The sequence below is a fragment of the Solanum tuberosum genome, unplaced genomic scaffold (genome assembly GCF_000226075.1).
Source record: "Solanum tuberosum cultivar DM 1-3 516 R44 unplaced genomic scaffold, SolTub_3.0 scf00021, whole genome shotgun sequence".
Taxonomy (NCBI): Eukaryota; Viridiplantae; Streptophyta; class Magnoliopsida; order Solanales; family Solanaceae; genus Solanum; species Solanum tuberosum.
Window position 1 is genome coordinate 2,812,051 of NW_006238947.1, and position 25,122 is coordinate 2,837,172.

Here is a 25,122-nt window from a genome sequence, read left to right on the forward strand (position 1 = left end):
TCGCTCACTCGCCTCTCTCACTTTATACAAAAACGCAAATGTATAAAATGCGTGAAAATTGTATATATACATATATTTTCGTTCCCCTCTCCCAGATCTCGCTCGCCACTCTCCTAGATCTCGCTCGCTCACTCGCCTCTCTCACTTTATACAATTGATCTTTTTGTATATGTATACCAAAGTAGATTATACAACTGCTTTCTTTTGTATATGTATAGCGAAATATGCATATTTATGTTTGCTATGGAGCGCAATTATGCAAACTTTGTTATAGCATACAAATATGAATTTTGTGTTTGCTATATGTGAAAGTTGTTCTTTATTAATTTGACTTATGTTAACTTGTTCAAATTTAGCTCAATTTGTCCATTTAACACCAATTCTATCGTTTACAAACCGTTTTGTTTTTTAAAAATAAAATAAAAATAGAACAGTACTAAAAGATAATTAATTAAGGAGAATCTTTGTTTTTGCCATGTTAGCTTTTGACTTTTTATTCGACTCATATATATTTCTCCTTTTTCATATTTTCTTATATATAAGTATATATAAAACTAAATAAAAAAATAAAAAGGATGAACAAGTGTCGTCTTGGACAAGTAGACTTTCCATTAGAAACAAAAATATTCTTTCTAATACGAAGTAAACTCAAAAAGAGAATATAACGCAATAGTTAAAAGAACAATTGTTTAATTAATGGCAAAAATATTATACTAGCAATTAAAGTAGGCAATAATGTGATAATTTATAAATTATGATGATACTTTGAGGCGTGGTTTGGCTCGTCATACTTTATAATATCAATTTTATAATATATTTCAAACTATATAATAAAGCTTAAATTATAATCACTTTTCAAATGCATGAACCTTTAGTCCAAGTGTCCAACTCAAAAGTAAAGGCCATTTTCACACAAACCTTTTATTCCACCTACCACTATGACGTTTTCCTTCTTTTATTTTCACTTTTTTTTTTTAAAAAAACGTAAAGTTAAGAGCTAGTTCTAATCCTTTTCAAATTATAAAAGATCTCAAATATATCAGAAAATCTGCAGTTACATAGCTCATGAATGTATCCGAGAGAGGATAGGGATGTATCCAAAGGGAATAGGAATGTATTCGAAAAGAGATAGGAATGTATCCGGAAGGGAATAGGGATGTATGTGAGAGAGGATTGCAATGTATACGAGAGGAGATTTTTGTAATGTTTATCAAATAGTAGAGAATTTTAATAATAATATCTTTAATTATGTATTTATATATTTTTTTCTTTTTTTATCGGTTCCATATAAAACAAAAATATTGAGCAAAATCCAAACCTTAAAAGGTAGAAAAATTATTTTCAACGAACCCCCATCTCAAATAAAAGCACTATAATATAATTATTGATTTATATATAATAACAACATATACACTATAATTTTACAAAAGATTGTCTACAAACCTCATCCTTACTTTGAAAGGTAAAAAAATATTTATAATATACTCTGGACTCAAATAAAAACATTACAAAACCCTAATTGGTTCTATATGTTTTTCTTGATTTTGTGATTTTCCTTTAAATTTCTTGGATCATTTGTATTAATTTGTTCTCTTTGTAGGAATGATATGATTGTTTACACTTTTCTATAGGGAGCAACAAGAAGAATTGAGAGGGAATTTATATATAATGAATAATTATCTGTATATCGAGCATGTCATAATTTACCATCTTCTTTCTCCTATTTTGTTACTAATACATAGTCCACAAATTTCGACAAATTATAGAAAACTTAAGTTATTTCAATCAATATAAGCGACTTTAACTGTAACTTCAACTCTATTTATTAAGTTAAACGAATCCTACAATTTGATTGAATTGAAATTATATAAAGAAAAATGAACTGACAAAGCGTCTGTCCGCGCAAAATTGTCAATATCAAACCCAGCAATAAAACACCAACCCTTGGGCTCAGGTTTTTCCCAACTAATCAAGCAAAAATCACTGTCAAAAGTAGACTTTTGACAAATGATATGTAACAGAAATACCCAAAAAGGAATATGCTTAAAGGCTTCTGAGAATAAATAATTACGATCAGACGATCTTCGTAATAAAAGAGACATTTGGCGATAAGCTCATTGCTTATTTTGGAAGGATCATCATTAGTTCAAAGTTCAAAATGTGCTCCCATTCAAATGTTCGGAGTTATGTTATCAGATCTTCTAAAAGTAGTGCATTATTCGAGGATCTGAAATGAATGCAACAATAATTTTCAGAGAGTCCGATAAACTATGGATTAGATGTAATATGTAACATGGAAGTATTCCTGAACCACAACTTAGTTAACCTTGTCAGGAATAACAATTGACAATTCAATAATCCATCATAGTAAAACATGCAAACATATAGTAGATGAAACATGCTGCACCAGAATTATAACTAAGCTTCATAATCTCCAAAAACAAACAAAGGTATTTTTCAGTGTCTCCCAGTCCTCGACCTCGATAACTGACCTGACATGGTACATAAATTTTTGAAGGTGTATAGGTGATCATTTTGTAAGTTTGAGTGTTCAACTATAATAATGAAGGTGAGGTGAGTATCTAGACGTGCATCAGGGCCGGCTCTATGCTTGGAGAAATAAGGCTTTTGCCTTAGGCCCCCAAATTTTTATCAACAATAAATTATGTGTTAAAAAATTTATAGAAAGAATTGATTATTTATGATAAAAAGTATAATTTTTTTAAAAATATATTATTTTACCCACTTTAACATCTTTTGTACTTTGTTAAAAATAAGAATTAATAGTGAAAAAAGTTGAACAGAGTGAATTACAAATTCTTTTTTATTTTGTTTTAAATTTTAGTTTCAAGCATTACTACAATCATATTAAAATGGGGTATACCAAGTCATCAACTTCTTGCGTCAAATTCTATGGTTCTAAATCTTATCTCTATTTAATATTTATCAACTTATTACTTGTATAATTATGTTAACAATTCATATAATAATTGTCTCACTAAAAGGATGTTTTTCAATGTTGAGTTGATAAAATCTTACCTAAAACTAATAACTAAAAAAAAATATTAAAATACTAATATTTTTCATCTAAATAGTGTAAGAAAAATAAATTTTGAATAAATATGTATATGAGGCTTGATTATACTTTAGGCTCGAATTGAAATTTCGCTTTAGGCCCCCAATCACGTTGAGCCGCCCCTGACGTGCATACTCAAAGAGTTAAAGTTGGAGTGCTTAATAGTCAGTCGATGCCAAATTTAAGTGTGTGTTCATGTGTTATGTCTTCATAAATTAACACAGTAAAACATCCAAACACATAAAAGAGCAAACATTCTACACCAGAATTAGAAACTAAACTTCATAATCTCCAAAAACAAGAGTATTATTCATTGTTCACAAGAAGATTAGTAAAACATAAAAAGTAAGAATTAGTAGCCTCATCATCATACGTAACAAAAAGAGAAAAAAAAACCTCTAAAGTGCCTTGAGAATATCCTCAGAGCACTGCTAACATTGAAAGCTCCACCTTCCTCCAAATTCAAGATTTTAACAACCCCATCTTTTACAAGCATATAATACCTTCTAACACCAAGTCCAACAGGCTCATCACTAAGATCAAGCTCACACCCAATAACCTTAGTAAACTCCATATTCCCATCACTCAACATCATCACCTCATCACTGATTCCCAAATTCTCCTTCCAAGATTTCATCACAAATGCATCATTTACCGAAATACAAGCAATTGTGACAACCCCTTTAGCCGTAAAGCTCCTTAGATTTCTCCACGAAACCAGGAAGATGCTTTTGAGAACAAGTGTGTGTAAAAGCACCAAGAACAACAAAAAGAAGAGTCTTTTTTTACCAGAAGTAAGGTAAGAAACTATTAGAACTACTTACATTGCCCAAAATCTCTTCACAATGTACTCTGCCAAAGTTTTAATCTTTTACTTCCAAGTTAATTTAGGAAAGCATTCCTGAATCTCAAGTTGGGTGGCATTGTCAGGAATCAGAACAAACGTTCATATTGTAAGACATAATACATAAACAAACACTCAAATTTGGCCTACCAGGTAAGTAAACATTCCAACTTTAAGAGTGCACATCTAGACACCTCAACTTGGTCTCAACTGACAACTAAACACTCCAACTCGTCGCATTGTTTCTTGTGGACACCTGATGCTAACATGACACATAATTTTTGGAGGTGTCAAGATGATCATTTGGTAAGTTGGAGTGTTCAACTGAAACAATAAAGACGAGTTGAGATATCTAGATGTGCATACTCAAAGTTGGAGGCCAAATTAAAGTGTATGTTTACGTATTATGCCTTCATAAAAAGACAATCCAATAATTCATCACAGTAAAACATCCAAACACATAAAAGAGCATACATTTTAGACCATAATTAGAAACTAAACTTCATAATCTCCAAAAACAAGAGTATTATTCAATGTTCACAAGAAAGCTAGTAAAACAAAAAAAGCAAGATTTAGTAGCCTCATCATCATAATCAACAAAAAGAAAGAAAAAACCTCTAAATGGCCTTGAGAATATCCTCAGCACTACTAACATTGAAAGCTCCACCTTCCTCCAAATTCAAGATTTTAACAACCCCATCTTCCACAAGCATAGAGTACCTTCTAGACCTAACACCAAGTCCAACAGGCTTATCACTAAGATCAAGCTCACACCCAATAGCCTTAGTAAACTCCAAATTCCCATCACTCAACATCATCACCTCATCCCCAATTCCCAAATTTTCCTTCCAAGATTTCATCACAAATGCATCATTAACAGAAATACAAGCAATTGTGTCAACCCCTTTAGCCTTAAGCTTCTTAGACTTCTCCACAAAACCTGGAAGGTGTTTTTGTGAACAAGTAGGTGTAAAAGCACCAGGAACAGCAAAAAGAATGGTTTTTTTTCCAGCTGTGAGGTCTGAAACTGAAAGGGTCTTGAGTTCATCGGAGGAATCGAAGTAAGAAAAGGTGGAATTGGGGAGTCTGTCTCCGACAGATATGGTGGCGGAGATTCTTGAAGTGGCGGAGGTGGAGTATTTCAGAGATGGTAAATGGTGAATGGGTTGTTTGAGTTTTAGAGGGAGAGATGAAAATTGGGAAGAAGAGGAGAAAAGATTGGTTTTTATGGGGGAAAGAAGAGAAAGGGGTTTTGGGGTTGAGGGTTTTAGGAGGAGTTTTGAGAGGATGAAGGAAGCAGAAGCAGTGGTGGCAGCCATTGTTGATCTCTGTGAGTGTATCACTGTGTGTGTGTTTTTTGAGATTATTTGTGCTGTCTGTGATTTATCTTTTTTTGTTTTTTCCACTCGGTGTTCGGAACACATTGAAGCTTCGACTAAATTTGAATTGCGCACTTCAGGGATCATTTGAGGATGACGCTTCCAACACGATATTTTCGATACCCAGGACTCGAACTCGAGATCTCTATGCTTAAGGATGAAATACTCCTACCAGTATATCACAATCATATAAAATTCACGGCAACTATAATTTCTCACAAATTCTATCCTTCGGGGTAAATATTTTTTTTTGAAACCACATCAAAGATATAAATTAACATAAGCAAATTTTGTGTGACAGATTCGACTCAAAAGGTATTATGAAAAAAATGATCTAACCATCTTGAAGGACAAAATGTAAATAAGTCCTAAAGTTACACATTGTCCTTCAAGATTGTTAGATCAATTTTTAGTTATGTAATTAATTACCGTATCTAAATTACATTAGGTAATTTAGGACTTATTTAGTTATGAAATAAATTATTTCAGAATTAATGATTTGAGCATTACCTATTTTAAAATTATTATTTCATCCTTGAAATAAATCTAATTTTGAGATAAGTTATAAATATAATTTCGAGTTGGCCTTTTATGTAGCTTTTTGGCCACTTTTGGGTCCAGGAGAAACTATGAAGGGTTAGATTTTGGAAAGGTGGCAAAGATATTTTCAAGAAGTTGACACATGGCATTTATTCCTTTACTTTGTGTATATTACTCATCCATCACAGTTTAAAATAAAATAAAATGTATATAAAAATAAAAACTTTTGTGATTTATGACGGATGATAATAAGATTGATCAATATTCATAAGACATACACGTTTGTAATGGTACAAATTACTTTACTAAAATTAATGTGAAAACTTTAAACTTAAAGAAATATTTTAAATACGAAAAAGGTGTGTTGTTTCGAATTAACAAAAAATGTGCCAGACAATTTTTTATTTGAATTCAGATGTTAAAAGTTAAAACGTCTAACTTTAAACACAAAATTTTTCACTTTAATTTATAAGTATGAAGTTAATTTTAAAGCAACTAAATAAGCGGCCTTCCAATATTTGTATACTTTCTCAAGAGGAGAAGAATCGACCTAGTCCTCTCGTCCTAAGGTTGGCTCCTAGCTAAACCTTCATCATCTGCTTGCTTGGTCACGAAACAGAATAAAATGAGTGATTAAATTTTAAATAATTTGCGAACTCTAATTGAAACTAAATAAAAGCCCAATCCCTTTTGTCCACATTTTGAAAAGACCTTTTGAAAATAGCAACTTTCACATATAGTAAACACAAAATTCATATTTGTAGGCTATAACAAAGTTTGCATAATTGCGCTCCATAGCAAACATATATATGTATAATTCGGTATACATATACAAAAAAAAACAGTTGTATAATTCACTATACATATACAAAGAAGGCAGTTGTATAATTCGCTATACATATACAAAATAAAACAGTTGTATACAAAAGATCAATTGTATAATTTGTGTATGTATAAAACGAGAAAGAGAGAAAGGCAAAAGAAAATTGGGTAGAGAAATATTTGTATTATATAATTATAAGTGTATAAGACGAATATATATGTATTTGCATGTGTATATACAATTTTCTCTCGCTTTATACAAACAGAAGCGCAATTTATACATTTCGTTTCTGTTTGTATAAGCGAGAGAGGCGAGCGAGATTTAGGAGAGTGGCGAGCGAGATCTGGGAGAGGGGAGAGAGGAAAACGAAAATATATGTATATATACAATTTCCTCTCGCTTTATACAAACACAAACACATTTATATACATTTGTGTTTGTATAAAAGCGAGAGAGGCGAGCGAGACTGCCACCAAACGAGAGTGGCGAGCGAGATTCCACCAGTGAGAGTGGCAAAAATAGCAATAGTTTGCTATATGGTACAATTAAATTAAAGTATATTTATAGCATTTAATTTGAATTAATAGTTTGCTATTTATATACAATTTTCCCTTTTGAAAATGGATGTTGGGCTTAGCCCATATAAGACAGTAGCTAAAAATGATGTTAGGCCCATTAAGTTAATGTCTGTATGATAGTAGAAGAATTACAATGACATAGTTGTTCAAGCATAAATTTCATGTGTTTGACGGAATGGAAAGAAAGTGTAATGGAGAGGAGCCGATTCAGGACTAAGGGTTCATCCAAACTTCCTTGAGTGGAAAATTACATTATTTATATTTGATTAATAATAATATAGTAGATGTCAAACCCTTTTTAACTTCTTTAATTCTATTACTGTAACCCATATTTGTTATTGTCTTGACATATTGATGAGTTAATAATATTCAGTGTAAACTCGTAAGTGAGAATAAAGTGTCGCAAAATTAGAAAGGTTATTTCTGATGTAGCAATGGCTCAAAAATCATATGAATCCCATTGCGTCCCTAGTAACAGTGGTTATTTTACCTCATAAGTTCAAACCACGCGTAAAGTTCATGTACTTTTTTCAAATTTTCTTGATAAATTTTTTGGCTCCGCTGATGTTTTATGAAGATAGATGGTAGAGAAATGTAAACATTAGCTCTGTATTGTGAAATTTGAAACCAAATTTATTACATCTAAGTAAAAGGAAAGGGAAAAAATTCAATCTTTGTTGCATATCTTCTTCTATGTATATGATGCTGCATTTAAGCACAGAACTCTTTCTGGGAATATACACAAAGAGAACAAACCGGGCTCGAATCACTTTCATGTTTGAAATTACCTAAAAAGAATATACTCACATCTCTTTACAAATGATAAAAAAAAAAACACCCCAAAACAAGAAAGGCGCGCAACGCCACTTCTTTTGGTGCTACTGAGGGGGAGCACTGGGTGAAAAAGCTTAAGATTCATACCATAAAATCAGTTTCATGCTTGTTGACTAAGAGTTGGGTATGAAAGTGCCAACGTAACCAAATCCAACGATGAGAAAGGCGAATGATTGAATGAAGAGGTAGAGGAAATAGTGGTTAGTACCAAATGCAATGTCATAACATCCACAGAAGAAGAGGTATGCACCAGCAGCAAACTCTAACAAATGAATCCTGTCGATAAGGGAAACTTTATTAGTCTTGTAAAATTGTCCACGAAAACTGAAACTCGTATTTGTAAGATGAAATGTTACCTGTCACCTAGCCTCATTCGATGTTTTTTAAACGCTTTGGTAGCTGATTTCAACTTCAGAGCGTCCCCTAATTTCTCTGTGACAATCCATTCGTTCACTCGTCCTGCCTCCAACAAGCCGATGAAGGTGGCCTTAGTACGGTGCAGTGACATTACATTCTCGAAAAGGATCCAAAATACCAGCAGATGGAGTGACCTGTTTTCATTTCAGGAACGACGAATTAGTTAAATGAATAATGCATGATCAGTTTTAAAGGAGTAAGGTATCGTTTGCTCGCTACAATGTCACTCAGGCATATTTATCATGTATAATATTCGATGATTGAAAATCTAAGGGGTCGTTTGGTACGTGGTGGATAAGGTGGGATATCTCAAGATTAAGTTTTGAATCATCCCATCCCAGAACCAAATGACCCCTAATGTATCATGTTAACTTTCAGCCGTTAGGACTACAATGTTATCAAGAAAACGAAGTAGGAGTGATGCAATGCGAGTATAGGGAGAACTGACCTTGGAGTTCCAACAGCATTGAGTAGTGTAATGATGGCAGGAATGTAAACAGCTCCCCACTTCGGAACCTCAACTTCAGGTACTAATACAGTGGCGGGTAATACCACAACATAGAATACGAAAGTAACAATATGAGCTACAACCTTTCTAACGAAGAAGAAGCTGTAAATCACATGAACCTTTTTCCACAAAGACACTTTCTGCAAGCAAACAAAGCCGATAAAGAGAAGTTCAACGGGGACTTAGATTGAGTACTATAAACAGTCTTTAGGAAATCGAAATATGGGAATGGCGATTTTAGTATTACCTTGTTTCTTATGATCTCCATACACATTTTCCTGAAGAGATTGGCTGGGCCACAGGACCAACGATGTTGTTGATAACGATAGGCCTTCAATGTACTTGGTAATTCGTTTTTTACCTATATGATTGAACAACGGTAGCAACATGTTATTAACAACGGCCATATGACATAACTTACTCAATGTCATATTCTCGATTTGTATACATGATAAATGATCACCACGACGACTTCAGTCCATACCATATTAAGGCTAATGAATGTCTTTCTTAAAGGGCATGCCAAAACCTTAAAAGACAGATAATACGAACTACAGATAGTACATTATAGTGTTTGTTTATCTTTCATTTCGAGACAACGGATAAAAGAAATGCCAGACAGGGGAGTATGTACCTTGACTGAACCAAGGAACAAGAATTTCCATCCCTTGAGACTAGCACGGACAGCGAGGTCCATATCCTCAACCGTTGTCCTGTCCTTCCAACCTCCAGCCTCATCTATCGCGGCGATTCTCCAAACACCAGCAGTGCCTGTATTTTTTTGTTCCAGACACAACATTTCATATTTACATTTGTTGGACCACAACGAATTCACAGAACATGTAGAGTTCAATATTTTTCTTGGACCACTAGTTGTTGTTTCATTTAAAACTTCATTGAAGACAATTTACACAAAACTAACATGTTGCTTACTGACTTGTCACTTTCAAGTAAAGAGCGGATTCAGAATTTTAAGCTACAAGTTCCTATAGCGACTTCCTAAGTTAATAAATAATACAATAGTAGTTGGATTCACAATCAAATATTTATAAATAATACGGAGAATTAATACCATTAAATCCGAAAAAAGCATGTGTAGAAGAGCCAACTTCTTGCTCCACAGAGAAATGATAATCCAATGACATTTCTTGCATTCTTGTCATTAGACATTCATCAGCATTAACTGCAAAAATCACCAACCAATAAATAAATAAATTATTTCATTACAATAACAATAATATATCTAGTGTAATTCCACGAGTGATAGCAATGGCAGAGCTAGAAATTTGGTGAAGAATGTGCAAAATAAAATATACACTCATAATAACTAACATTTAACCTATGTGCACGACATAATTTTTTAACAAAAGGTGTGCACTGGACCACCCTTCGTTTAAGGTGGTTCCGCCCATGCTAGAAAGGGTGGTGTAAAAAGATCTTACCCTCCAATCTTGTGCAGGTAAAAAAGTTGTTTCTAACCCTCGATTCGAGTATAACATAAGGTAACACAAGAATTAATGTGAAAATTGAAACAAAGAAAATAACAGGTACTAACTAATACAATCGAAGAATAAACCAATACTTTTCTAACGGGCATTTTTAAAAATGTTTGAGTTATATTCATTTATTTAATTTAACAATTTAATTTGACCTATTAAAATAAAAATTAAAAAAATTCTCAAAGACACCAAAAATAGTGTCGGCTAGTAAAAAAGAATGTTCTTAGGTCCACCATTTTTATTGCACAAGCAATTGTTGCTTAAAGAGGTATAAGACAAAAGGACAAAAATACCCTTGTCATTATCAGTAATTCCAAAAATGACCTTGCCTTTAAGAATGTAAAAAGATTTTTCTTTGTAGAAATAGCACTTCCTAATTGGCTTCTTTAAGTACAAAAAAAAAAGCTTCCATTCACAGTGCAAAAGCAATAGGTAAATGTTGTTTTAGATTCTCTTAAAATGTCATCGGGTGAGTGTCAGAATTTACAAATATAATTTACTTTTTGCAAATTCGTACAATAGACTCATCAATAATTTTGGAGAATCAAAGCAATATAATATTTTCGGAACATCGAACATGAATGTATCAACATTTTCAGAGTCAAAACCAATATAGGTAATGCGCTATGTTGCTCGAATTCATTAAAAATGTTGTTAGGTTTGACACATACGTATCAAATATTGGAAAAAGCAAAGCAACATAGGTGATAGGTGATAGGGGCATTTATTGTCCTAGTAATAATACTTTGTAATATTAAGTGTTTCTTACGAAACCACAAATACTTTTTTCACTTTAATCAACTCCTCTTTTTAGCATGCACCAGACAAAACAACTTTTAGCATAACATAGAAATTCTTTTTTTTTTATCAAACATTAAAATTATTACTAATAATGAGTACTTTCTTTTTAATTCCATATGGTGTTCGATATCAACCTTGAGATTTAATTAAAAGGGGGTAATGATTCTATATCAAAGATGATTTCATATCCCAAATTCGAATTTGAAACTTCTAGTTAAAAATAAAAAAAATATTTACCGATCCACCACAAACTTTTACAACCACACTTGAATTGCCAATTCAGAACTAGGGCCAAATTTCATGAGCCACCACAACATGACTACATGTGACCTAAAAAATACTGGCCTACAAAGATTGTACCTAAGTCTGGTCATTATTATGTACACACACAAAAATATTGGTAATATGTAAAAGTCACCGACAGTGTTGATGAGTTATTATTTAGTAGAGAAATAATATAAATATATTATGAAAGTGAAAAAAAATAAAGGTTATTGCCTAGTGGTTATATATAATTAAAAAGATGAGAATCATAAAATGATATATAGAAGACTTTTTCAAGACTTATATTAAGCTTTAGTAAATAGAATTACCGTATCGAGAAGAGATCTCTTACCTACTCGCTCGATGCGCTACGAAATTCTAGTGAATGCCCTTATTTAGCATTTTGGTGGATAAACTAATGAAAATCACAAAATGCTAGATGACTTCTTCCGCAAACTAAGTTTTGGTAGACAAAATTATCGCATCCTGATAAAAAGAAAAAGGAGTGGCCTTTCGAGAAAAAAAAACTATTGGAATGAGATCTCTCGTATAAAAAACCCGAACTAAATACTCGCTTAGTGCGCTATGAAATTCTAATGGATTCCCTTAATTTAGCGTCTTTGACTTGAACTTAGCCATCTTCCTATCCTAAAACCCTAAACTTCACCCAGAGGCGAAGTCAAGATTAAAACTTTAATGATTCAAAATGTCATTGGTTCATTAAAGGCTAAATAAGCATTTGAACTTTATTGGTTCGGACTACCTCTAACGACGGAATCAAACTTTAAACTTTATGGGTTCAGCACGCCACCAAGGACATAATCAAGATTTAAACTTTATGAGTTCAGAATACAATTAAACCAACTAACCCTTTGCACTACTCGGGATTCGTGCAAGACCGTCCGGACACCATCTTTATCAAAAATATTACTCCCTCCGTCCCATTTTATGTAAGGTAATTTGATTTGGCACGAAGTTTAAGAAAGAAAGGAAGTCTTTTAAAACTTGTGGTCCAAAATGAATGATAGAAATTTGTGTAGCTGTAAATCATTTCATTAAGGATAGAATAGAAATTTTATAGTTAAATTCTTACTTAATATGAAAATGTGTCATTCTTTTTTGGACTGATTAAAAAAAAAGTAAATCATATAAATTGACAACTACTATATGAGGAAAGTTAAAAAAGTAAAACTTACCATATTTCCATCTAGCTTGAACAAGGGAAAGTTCAGGATTGTGAACTAGAAATGGAATTGTTTGCCATAGAAAATCAGGTTCAGGTTGAAAATCAGCATCAAAAATAGCAACAAAATCACATTGTTTCACATAAGAATGCTTCAATCCTTCTTTCAAAGCACCTGCTTTGTATCCACTCCTATTGTCCCTCACTTCATATTTTATATTTATCCCTTTGCTTGCCCATCTTTGGCATTCAATGTCCACCAAATTCTACAACCAAATTTCAAGAATCACAAAAGGGGGTTTAGGGTTTAAATCCAAATTCAAAAAAATAATAAAAAACTTACAAAATTTTATAGTCTGTTTGGTCAAACTTTAAAGACCGTTTGCTTTGAGAAAAGTGTGTTACAAAAAGCACTTTTGAAAAATAACAACTTGTGTTTGATTAATTAATTTGAAAAGTACCTTTAATAATATAAGAGTTGCAATTTATGCTTAATCGAGATTCCGAAATGTTTCGAGGGTTTATTTCCAAATCAAGAAAAGGTTCGATTTTTACAACAATAACATAGTCAGGTAGTTCCACAAATAGGATCTGAGAAAGGTAAGACGACATTACCTCTACCTTAGAGGTAGAAAGATTATTTCTGATAAATTTTTGATTTGAGACAATCGAGAAAAGGTTCAATTTTTACAAACTTTATAAATCCTAAACCAATTTCAAGTTTCAGAAAAAGGGTTTATCTATAGTGTAAATTATTATTAATAATAATAATAGGAGAAATAATTTAATAATAATAATAAATCAATTTTTACACTTTTTTTTTACAATACCTTAGTAATGGGGTCTGTTGAATCATCAAGAACTTGTACTATAATACGATCAGAAGGCCATGAAAGTCCACATGCAGCTCCAATTGAAAGCTGATAAACCTGTGTAAACAAACAAAAAAATTAAGAATTTTACCTAAAACAAAATTCTAATAAGCAAACGTCGAGAAAAAAATACTAAGTGATTTCTTTCGTTAGACTAAATTTTGATGGACAAAGCTACATGACACATATGTTGTATAAGACATTGAGGTAGCACATATTCGATGAAATAGTTAAAATGCATCAAATTAAAGAAGTTTTAGACAATTTCTTTCCCTAAACATATATCGATGAGAGGTAGAAGATATCCAATGGAATACTTAAAATACTTCACAAATAAACTAGACGATTTCTTTCCATAGCAGATACCTAATGAAATAATTAAGATGAGTGCATACCGAAACTTGGCTAACGTTCGGATAATTTTTGAAAATTTATCCTCAAATATCTTTTTCACCATAAAATTTGGTTAGATTTTCATAATCTAATTTTCAAGCTCTCAAACTTTAATTTTATTTCCCTATATAAATATATGTCCAAACACAACTTCAAAATTTTAAATTTCAAAATCTATTATCAAACAGAAGCTTATTGAGGTGCACACAAACTGACTCGAACACCACCAAGAAAAAAAGACAAAAATGTAAAGAATGAAGAATGCAAACCTCTTTTTCATTATACATTGGAATTTGAACAAGAACCATAGGATAAGATGAATTGCCAAGCTCAACATCATCTTTTAATGGCTCCCATTTGTATCTTTTTTCAGGTTTTGTACCAAAAACTTTCAATAAAGTAATGACAACAAACATGTAAACTCTTTCAATAAACAACATTACAGACATAGCAAGACATAAAAACACTGAAATCCTTAAAAGAGGAACAATCAATGGAGCTTTGATTTGTCCCCACATTATACCAAATTGTTCTGTTATATCATCTCTTGTTCCATAAAATGTATCAGAAACAAGATTTGTTCTTGATAACCCCTCCATTATTAAAAAAAAAAAACAGGGGATTCTTGAAAATGTCAAAAATACAGAAAATAGCTCAAACCCACCACTAAATTCTGCTCTAAAGCAAAAAAGATTCTTTTTTTTCTTCAGAAAATGGTGGGGTGGTGGAAACAGGGGATTCTTGAAAATGTGTTTTTTTTTCTTCTAAAAATTTGCAGAAAAAAGGTGAGATTTTTTTAATGCTATTGGAATGTCAGAAAAGACAGACAAATAGCTCAAACTCACCACTAAATTTATGCTTCAACAATAAAAAGATTCTTTTTTTTTCTCAGAAAATGTAGGGAAAAAAACCAAAAAAATTGAATTTTGCAACAAAAAAAATCAGAAAGAACGAAATGGGGTTGTTCAATTTTGTGTTTGAAGAAGATAAATGGGCACAAAAAACAAAGCAAAAATTTGTTTGTTTTTTTGTTTGAGAGTTATGTATTAATGGCTATTGAAAAATGTTTTAGAAGAGAGAAGATGGAGAGAGAAAGAGAGGAATGGTTCTCTTTTTATAGAAGCTCTACTTTGCCTTCTGGTTTGAGTTGTTTTTTTTTTTTTTTAAACTTTCTATGTTCTAATATTTAAAATATATTATTACACTTTTGATCCCTCAATTATAAATTTTAATTGGTATTTATATGTAATTAGTATAATAGTTTATTAAGTGTATTTAACTTTTTGTAAATTAAAATGTGTAATTCTAGACCTTTTAAATAAAACTATATATAACTAGCAAGTATGGAGCAATAGTCTGGGGAAAAGTTAGGGAGCGTTAAGGGGTTCATCTGAACCTCATTTGCTAGATAAAGGACAAATATGATGTGTATATAAAAATAAAATTATTTTCTTATGTATACGTAATAGATATTGAATTACATTAATTTATTTGTGTGTTTCTTTCTTCATATTTTGAATCTTCTTAGTGAAAATCATGATCCTATCACTAGTAATATTACAAATTACATATCGATTATTGAATAGTTTAGAACTTAATACAACAACAATAATATACCCAATGTAGTTTTATATGTTGAGTCTGAAAAAGGTACAATCATCCCAACCTTATCCTTGTCAGTGTGAGGTAAAGTGGTTGTTTTTTCAATACACCCACGACATTGGTTTACTAACAATAATAACATTTCAATGTAATCCCACAAATCGAAATATATAATAGTAAAGTGTACACATACTTTACCTCTATCATGAATTAGGTTGTTTTCTGCACGCTCTCAGCTGAGAAGAAAAACAATTCAAAACCCTCCACTCTAGGTTAGGACTTAATAATTCGTTAAATTTGTGAAGATTTACAAAAAAATAAAATAAAAATAAGACCAAAATTCATAAAATTGAGAGTTTAAATATGTTTAATGAGAAATTAAGACCAAAATTGTAATTTATTAATAGTTCAAGGGATTAAAAGTGTAATTTATTTATTTTCAAAATAGGAAAAAACATGACAAATATTATTTATTAAAATTTTCCAAACAACAATTGAACGGTTCAAATATTTAGTGCACGCCGGCAATACCTACGGCAGTTATGGTCCCCCAGTTGTATGAAAAAAACACATATCGTGTGAATTGTCCAAATTTAATTTTGTATAAACTCATTAAACACAAGTTTAGTAGGTAATTAACTGTTGATTCAACGGTCACTAACGTTTATATTTTTTTTAAAAAAATTGGCATGCAAAATAATAAATTTCCATATTAAACCAAAATAAAACGTCATTATTGTTTTTAAGTAAAAATTACATAGGAACAAGGGAGAGGGATGGGTTATTTGATGATCACTCAACGTCTCTTTTTTTCTTTCATCTTTTAATTTTTTTTACTTAAATACATAACCTATATCATCATATTCTTTAAAATTCCCTACATTTGAAAAAATTACAAAAATCCTCGCTCTCTCTCCTATTCTCAAATATACCACGTAAAATTCTCGAATACATCACTTTACGCGATGTTTTGATTGTATACATCACTTTACATGATGTATCAGGACATACCCGATGTATCTGAAATTGAGACATGATATATCGGAACGTTGAGGGATATGTCCGAATTCCACCAAATTTAAAGGATCTTTGTAATTTTTTTTAAAAAAAATAGAGATAGAATGTCACTAGCTCTTAATACTATGAATTCGTGTAATTTTTTATTTTTTTTGTGTGTGGGGGGAGGGGGTAGGGGATAAGGCATAATAACATATTTAAATTATGATAAAATTATTAACTACTTATATATTTAAAGTATGAGGGGAAACTCCTATTACTGCAGTTCTATGAAGATGTTTGGAAGCTAGTAGTGTACGATAGTCGATAGAGAGAGATGATTCAGAATAATAGGAGTAATTAAATTAATATACACGTGTCTATTATTAACGATAAATAATCACTTAATCAGCTCAAAAGTATAACACCCTTTACTAAAAATTATCTTATTTCTCGAGACTTGAATTCATTATTTTAAATTAAAATTGAAAAAATATTTAGCATCCCATCTAAATTTTTGATATTTTTTTTTTGCTTATAATAGTGGTCGATGTTCTAATTAAGCAAAGTCAAATATTTGTACTAAGCTAAAAAGGAGATGTAGTTCCTTGATTATTGGAATGCTTTATGATTAGTGACACATAAATGCATTTTGTTGCAAGTGATAGGACAATTTTAGTTTTAGTTTTTGAATTATTATACTTAGACTTAACTAATTAAGTTTCTTTTTTAAAAAATAAAAATTAGTAGTACTATTTTAGGGTAAAATTTTCTAATATTTACTTCGACGCAATGAATATATGACATGACATCTATTAAAATTTATATGATTATTATTTAATTATAATTAATTAATATATATTTTCACGTTAATAAATTCTTCGTTATTATCAGAGGGAGGAGGAAGAAGAAGGAAAAAATTGTTAAAATCATTTTTTGCAAACGCTTCCTAACACAAGTAATTTATACTCAAACTTTAAATTCAATATCTCTAATAAAAGATAACATCATTTTTCAATTTCATTATAATGTATCTACCTAACAATCATGATTGTAATATAAATGAAACTACGTATGTTTATTTATTCTTAGTATTTTTTTAATTGCCAAATTTACAACCACACAAAAGAAATCTATTAATACAAAAGGCAGAGAGAAGGGAGCTTTCTAGGCACATGCTACTTTTATGTCACATAAATAATGGACTTCTCTTTGACCATATACAGTTGTGATGTTAAATCATCCATCAATATATTATTAATAAAAAAATAATATATTTTTCTTCTTTTATTTGGAGAATTTGAATTAAAGATACAATTTTTTGGGAATAAAAATTGAAATTACATCCAAAGATGAACTTGTAACTAAAAAAGTTTGCCACCTTTGAATGATAGAAGTAATGTTGTGATCCAAATTCATGATACGCATTATTCATTATAGTTAAACATATCTCACAAATTATTATTTTTAAATCGTATCCTCATCAAGCTTAATAGCACATGTATCATATTATGTACTACTCTTATACGTAAGAAGTCACGATATTAACAATACGAGGTATTAGCTATTCTTGTCTAATACATCATATTTATTTAATATAACAAACAAAACATTCGATAAACAACATAACTAATCTCATTATATATAACTTATAATTTTAATATTTTTAACATACTATATTCAGTACTATTTTTACACATCTTACTAAACGAGCCTAGTTTAATTATCATCATCAATTTTGTACAGGTAGGGTTTATAGGAATGTGGTTGGTAGTACAAAATGCACTCAAAGACACTAAGACATGAAATTGATATAATAAGAATTAATATATCTATTTTTTTGTAAAAATAAAATCCCTAGCAAATTAAAACTGATGGCTAGTTTGAACTGTTGCATTAACTTCAAACTTGTTAAAGAAACTGCTGTCTGGCAGTGATATTGGAAATAGACACCTAACCTCATTTATTTCAACACTTCCTCAATATCTCAACTTTAGTGCTGGTAGGAGATGGGAAGTAATGATACACCTTCCATAAAATTAGTCGAGATGTGCATCTATTATCACGAACATTAAAATTACAAGTATATCGACCTAGACATTGTTGCTGGTTTTCCATATGTTATTCAGTATTTACTTTGAGATTTGACTAAATTGAACTTGTGTTGAAATTTTTTATTTTGAAATAAAATATTCCTTATCAAAAGTGATTTCATATTTAAATTTCTAAAAGAATAATGTTATAAGTTAAGTGTGATCCACTTGTAAAAATTAGTCGATAGATATACAACAAATGTGTATATGCTTAGTTAAATGCAATATCTTACCTTTTTAAGTTTATTCAATTATTTTTATAAAAATGATGTTACAAGTTACAACGTTTGTGAATGTAGTCAAAATTAAAATATATTTTTAGTACTTGAGGTTAATCATATAAAACGGAACCAATATGAATTATGATGGATAATTGAGATATCTTCATTCTTATTTAAAAGTTTTTGATTTAAAATTTGAATTAGTTGAGCTTTAATATAGATATCAAACATAGAATAAAAATTTATGTATGACGAAATAGAATTCCAGTCGATAAAAGGCTTTTAGTTTGAATATGTTTTTATTATAAATGAGTTAAGCTACTCTTAAATTAATTATTTAAAAAAGAAAGTTTGATTTTTATTAAATTGTTCTTATATCAACCTTATATAGCAAACACGGGACCTAAAAACAATTTCTTCATAGTTAAAATAAGTTTAACTTGGACATCATACAACTTGAATCAAAAGCCACATTAATTATATATGTCCCTAATCATGTTTCTATATTTACTAATTAGAAAAGTTGTCATTTTTTTAAAAATTAATATATGTAGGGATATAGTATAGTATAATGGTTGGTTATCATTGGATCTTATTATCGGATCTTGATTAAAGATTTCCATTAAGTGTGTTCTCAAAGCTTTGATCATATGGCCTAATTATAACAATTTCATCAGTCATGTAAAATCTTTTTTTTTTATAATTATATAAACTCCACTTATTTTAATTTACGTACTTCTCTTTTTTTTAATCTGTTTAGAAATTATCCTTTTTATATTTATTACTTTTCTTTAATTTCGTGTTTAGTCAAGCTAATTCTAAAATCATAATGTCCAATTCCTGAATCTGCACTATATTTTTTGAAATTTTTATTAAATATATAAATATATTGTGAATTTAATTATTATTATTATTATTATATATTTACATAAAATGTCAAAAAATAAAATTAAAATTCACATAAAACATGCAATGATTGGAAAGAGAAGGATAACTATCATAAATCTTGATTATAAAGTCAGTTAGTACTAATTAAGCCAGAAAATTTTGTGGGACGTTTAAATATTTTATAGGGTTGACCTCAAGTATAATTAATCAGCAGTGGAGAAAACTTCTTGATAGAAACCTCTTTTAAAAAGTTTATTACATAGATAAATTAATTATTTAAAATATAACATTCTTTTTAAATATCTGCATAAGTTTTAGAACTGCAAACTTGTTTTAATTGAGGTTTGATGTGTATAATTAAAGAAGTTGATATATTTTATATGATTAACTTATCTAAATCATCGCTTGAGAAAGATATAATTGTTTCATAAAACCTAGGTAGAAAGTGTCAAATAAAAACATTTTATCATGTGTTTAGATAATCAATTGAAATAAGTCATAATTCGATATAAATGTATCGAGCGACAAATCTAAGAGGTTATAAGTTGTACCATCAATTGGCATGTACCATTTTATTCATGTACTAAATTATTTTTTGATTTCCCCAAAAGCAACAACTTCACGTGTGACATTCCTTTATAAGCCTTAAACCAAGGGAAAATTTTTTATCTTATAAATATCTTTGTATAGTAAATGGTAGGCAAATCTTATGTTATTTTCAAACAAAAAACTAGTTATTGTATGTCCCCATTTTACCATGAAAAGAAAAAAAAAAAATCCTAGTACGTCGGACCAAAGTAATAAATTAAGGTACACCAAACAAATACAAAACTCTAAGCATCTTGATTGATATCCGAATCTACTTGTTCGATTGATTCAGGTTCACGCTATATAGGATTTATTTAAGAGAAAGTGCTCCGAATATGAAACTCTTTAGGTTTTTGGATTGAATTTGAAATCTTTTTTTCAAAAAAAAAAACTGACTAACTAAAATGATTTAAAACTTTTAATCTCAAGAAAAAAATGAAGTGATATAATATGTTTGGACGAATTAATCTTATATTTTGTATTTATCTTCAACACGATCCAAAAATAAAATAAAAATTGTCAAGTTCAAAATCTGTAAAGTTTATTCTAATTTCACCTCTAATGAGAGAACATATATAAACATTATTTCTTTAAATAACATTCCAACTTTTTTTTTTTGGTCATCACATCATGAATAATTTATTTGACTTCCTTTGATCATCTAAAATTGACAGACCGTTCTTCTCATTTTTCTTTTAATTTTGTCATTAAAACTTGATAAATGCTTTTAGATAAACCGTCTATGATCTTCCTAAAAATATTTCATGTCTAGGTCATTGAAAAAAATTCATTAAAATACAGAATGAGATAAACAAAGGATATTTCATAAATGGTATATTTTATGATTAAATTATTTTATCATATTTTATTATGAGATAATAATTCTTTCATTTTAATATAAATGATATGTAAGATAATTAGTTAATGCCTCAAATTAAACATACGATAAAATTAATTTCAAATTTTATTCAAATATTTTTAAAATGTTGACCTGAAAAGTTATAATATATCCAAAATAATGGATTTAACTTTATGTCCAAAATTCATCAAATATGTTTAAAATTCTCCACTAAAAATCACTTTTATCTTCTTCTTTTTCGACCCACTTAGCTTACCAATCAATAGAGTTGAATCTATTTTTGAGTTGTCGGTAGCAATTAAAAATAAAAATGCATGCAACGTAGTTATATATATAAAATGACTCAAAAGTAGCAAAAAATATACTTCACTAATTCACTTTTTTTTATTAAAGTTTTTGTTCGATAATCGTTATTTCTATGAAAATTTGACAAAATTTAAATAGACGCTAATATTTTTTCAAGCAAAAATGACTCATAACTAGCAGGGTTCGACCTCAAAAACTCATAACCATCCCATGCACCATTTATAGTATTTGTTATTCATTCTTTTTGTTAGACTTTGGTTTATTATACTAATTAGAGCAATTAGTTAGATTATCATTTGGCAATAGTCAAAATTGATTAATCCTTCTTCTCATTTTCTTTTGGCCACTCAAATTGAATAATCCTTCACAAAAAATAGTAGTACTATAAAATAAAAGGTATCAATAATAAATAAAATAAAATGATTAACATAAGTTGATATAACCCCCACATAGGACATATTTAATTACTTTATGTTTCATGAACATTATGATTCAAATTAATATATGGTTGGGGTTGTGGACATATTGGGTAAAACATCATCAAATTAAATTATAAAATGTGTCCAAATCTAAAATCCTTTTAATTTTGTCCTTTTAAAATATAACATTAGTCAAGGTCACTAATTGTCGGTGCCACAAAAAAAACATGCTACTACTTCCTCCGTTTCATAATATTCTTTCGCAAGTTAAATTATTTAAATTTTAATTAATATATTAGAATATATTTATTTATTATATTAATAAAAGAAAACAATAATTTTTTAAAAAAATCGTACAGTATTTAAATTTAAATTTCAAAATCTTAAAAAGTTAATTTAATCCAATAATTTAGCTTTTAAAATTGATTAAATTAACTTTCGGAAAGCAAAATGTTTAATATCGTTCATATAATTTTTGAATATACAAATATCATTTTCAAACTCCTACACTAATTTAATCCAATAATTTAACTTTAAAAATTGATTAAACTAACTTTTTAAAAGCAAAACATAAAATATCTTTCATAAATTTTTAAATATTTAAAGTTCAAATCTTAAATTAATTCAATTCAATAATTTAACTTTAAATATTGATTAAATAAACTTTTGAAAAGCAAATCATGACAACTATTGTGTGGTGGAAGGAGTATTACTTACAAGTCAAGAATCTAAAAAAATAAAAATATTTTAATTAATTAAATTATTCATTTATTTGTTTACATTGACCAATATGTACAGATTCATTAAAATCATTTAATTACGGCCATTTAATATTTTAATCTCGTTTTAATTTATCATTTGAATCGGGAAGTGAATTTTTCATCGGTTATCCCTTTTAGTAAATGATCTCATCTATCCTTTCTACGTAAAATATATTTTCTTAGTGAAAAATGTTAAATCTTGATGATAAAATATTTTATCTAAAACTATACTGAACAATATATAAATAAATATTAGAGTGAAATCTAACATTATTATCCAATTAATTTAAATTGTAGCCTTTCTAGTATGCATGTTCATAATTAAAAGCACTCAACAACCATTTTCAACTATCAAAAAACAATTAATAATTTTTCGTCCATCAAAATAATATTAATAATTTTTCCCCTTATAAATGTGCATATGGACACATATGATAGCATATATTTTATTTATATTTGGCTAACCAATATACTTTATACTTAATTAATATCTACTGACCGGCCAAATAACTTGTCCTAATAAGATTAAAATTGACTTTAAAAATATGGTCAAATAATCATATTTCTAACTAAATATGTCTTTAATTGACATCAGAAACATGGCTTAAAAAATAATAATATTTCTAACTAAATAATTCTTGTCTTTTCCTTCTACTTGTTTGGTTGATGTTTTTACGTGAAATATATAAAAGCACGAACAAATTAAAAATAATTATTGCTACACTTTATTCCAAATTAAAGCAAAAGAACAAAAATAATAGAGTTCAAACACTGCACCAAATACAAGTTGACGAAAAAGCAAAGCTTTTGAAAAGTTTAGTAGCTTAATTAATTATAAAATGTTTAAAATGTGTGTGAGAGATATAATTTGACTAAGTTTAGGGTAAAATACATATTAAAGCCTTGTAAGATAAATTTTTAGGTCCAACTAGTAGTTGAAAGATTATTAACTTTGAAGATGCCAATAATATGTTGTTATTTCACGATGGACGTAAAAAGGGACAAATGATACAAATATAAATGATAACTGTCAAACTATACATATCTTCTTCGATAATACAAAATACATATACATATGATAACATTTGCAAAACACACCTAACATCAAAATGCATATATAAATAGATATGAATACGAAATACAATAGTGATACAATTGTGTTCGTTGATACGAAAATAATGAAGTGAGAGCCCAATATGGAAAGGGCCCAGAAATAAAAATGGAGATGCGGGGTATCGATCCCCGTACCTCTCGCATGCTAAGCGAGCGCTCTACCATCTGAGCTACATCCCCATTATGGTAAAGTTTCTTTCTCATAAAAATCATATTGAGATGGTTAATCCTTCGTTTTAGCCGTCTCACCATTCAATTTTTTCGGATATAGGGCTGTTTATGGTTAATAATCAAATCCAACCATAATCTGAACAAATTTGATTAAAAGAACTAATATTTGATTTGGCTTAAATTTTGAAAATCCATACAATTTGGTCTGATTTTAAAATAACCAAATTGAACTGATAGATTAGATATATAAATTTTATAATTATTTATATATTATTTATAAATAAAATATAAATATTTTATTAAATTTTAATTAACGTCAAGCCTTTAACTTTACCATTTTCTCAAGCTCAACACTTCAATTTTAATCCAACTATTACAATCCTAGATCAAAATCCATCTAAATCTTTTACTTTACTCTTTACCTACTCTACCTCACATAATTAAATACACATATTTTCTCTTAACTGAATCACTTTATTCGTGTAATAATAACTCTAATATTACTTAATTGAACCGATAATATCTTTGATGTGGATTTTTCTCTTAACTGAATCACTTTATTCGTGTAATAATAGCTCTAATATTACTTAATTGAACCGATAATAGCTTTGATGTGGATTTTTTCATGTATTGAGTATTCATGTCTATCGAGATATTCAAAAAATTTATTACATTCAAATCGAAAAAACAGAAAAACTGAATCAAACCTAACCGACAATAACCAAAATCGACGATTATTTTTTCGTTTGATTTGGTTTAATTTTAGAAACTTAAAAGAACCAACTAAATTGAGTTGATTTTAATTTAAAATGATAACCGATCCAAACCGAAAAACCAAACCAAACCGATAAAATAAAACCGATTTTACTTGGGTTTGGTTTGGTTTGGTTTTAGATTTTTGAAAACCGATAGTATTTGGTTTGGTTATGGTTTTATTCCGTAAAAACCGAAGAAATAACCGAATCGATGAATTATATACATATATTTTATTAATATACATACTTAATATATTGTTTTTATAAACAATTTTAAAGATCTTATACATAATTTCATTAAAATTTCTTTATAATTTACTTATTGAAAACAAAAATGCC

General features: G+C 29.2%; 2 protein-coding genes, 1 non-coding gene and 1 pseudogene across 3 annotated transcripts; all 4 read right to left on the reverse strand.

Moving 5' to 3' along the window:
- Nucleotides 1–3,206: 3,206 nt before the first annotated feature.
- Nucleotides 3,207–3,858, reverse strand: LOC102597365 (peroxiredoxin-2E, chloroplastic-like; annotated as a pseudogene).
- Nucleotides 3,859–4,395: 537 nt separating this feature from the next.
- On the reverse strand, nucleotides 4,396–5,292 carry LOC102596276 (peroxiredoxin-2E-2, chloroplastic-like). Its single transcript, XM_006341111.2, has one exon. It carries the CDS (start codon nucleotides 5,237–5,239, stop codon nucleotides 4,538–4,540), a length of 702 nt encoding a protein of 233 aa, XP_006341173.1. The 5' UTR covers nucleotides 5,240–5,292; the 3' UTR covers nucleotides 4,396–4,537.
- A 2,595-nt stretch (nucleotides 5,293–7,887) lies between these two features.
- On the reverse strand, nucleotides 7,888–15,090 carry LOC102596604 (glucomannan 4-beta-mannosyltransferase 9-like). Its single transcript, XM_006341112.2, has 9 exons — nucleotides 14,281–15,090; nucleotides 13,577–13,675; nucleotides 12,760–13,012; nucleotides 10,072–10,182; nucleotides 9,634–9,770; nucleotides 9,247–9,360; nucleotides 8,940–9,139; nucleotides 8,431–8,625; nucleotides 7,888–8,350 (listed from the first exon to the last, which is right to left on the reverse strand). The coding sequence occupies exons 1-9, from the start codon at nucleotides 14,608–14,610 to the stop codon at nucleotides 8,188–8,190; spliced, it is 1,602 nt and encodes a 533-aa protein (XP_006341174.1). The 5' UTR covers nucleotides 14,611–15,090; the 3' UTR covers nucleotides 7,888–8,187.
- An 8,874-nt stretch (nucleotides 15,091–23,964) lies between these two features.
- TRNAA-AGC (transfer RNA alanine (anticodon AGC)) lies at nucleotides 23,965–24,037 on the reverse strand. The gene has a single exon. It is a non-coding gene; the product is annotated as a tRNA-Ala (tRNA).
- Between the last annotated feature and the right edge of the window lie 1,085 nt (nucleotides 24,038–25,122).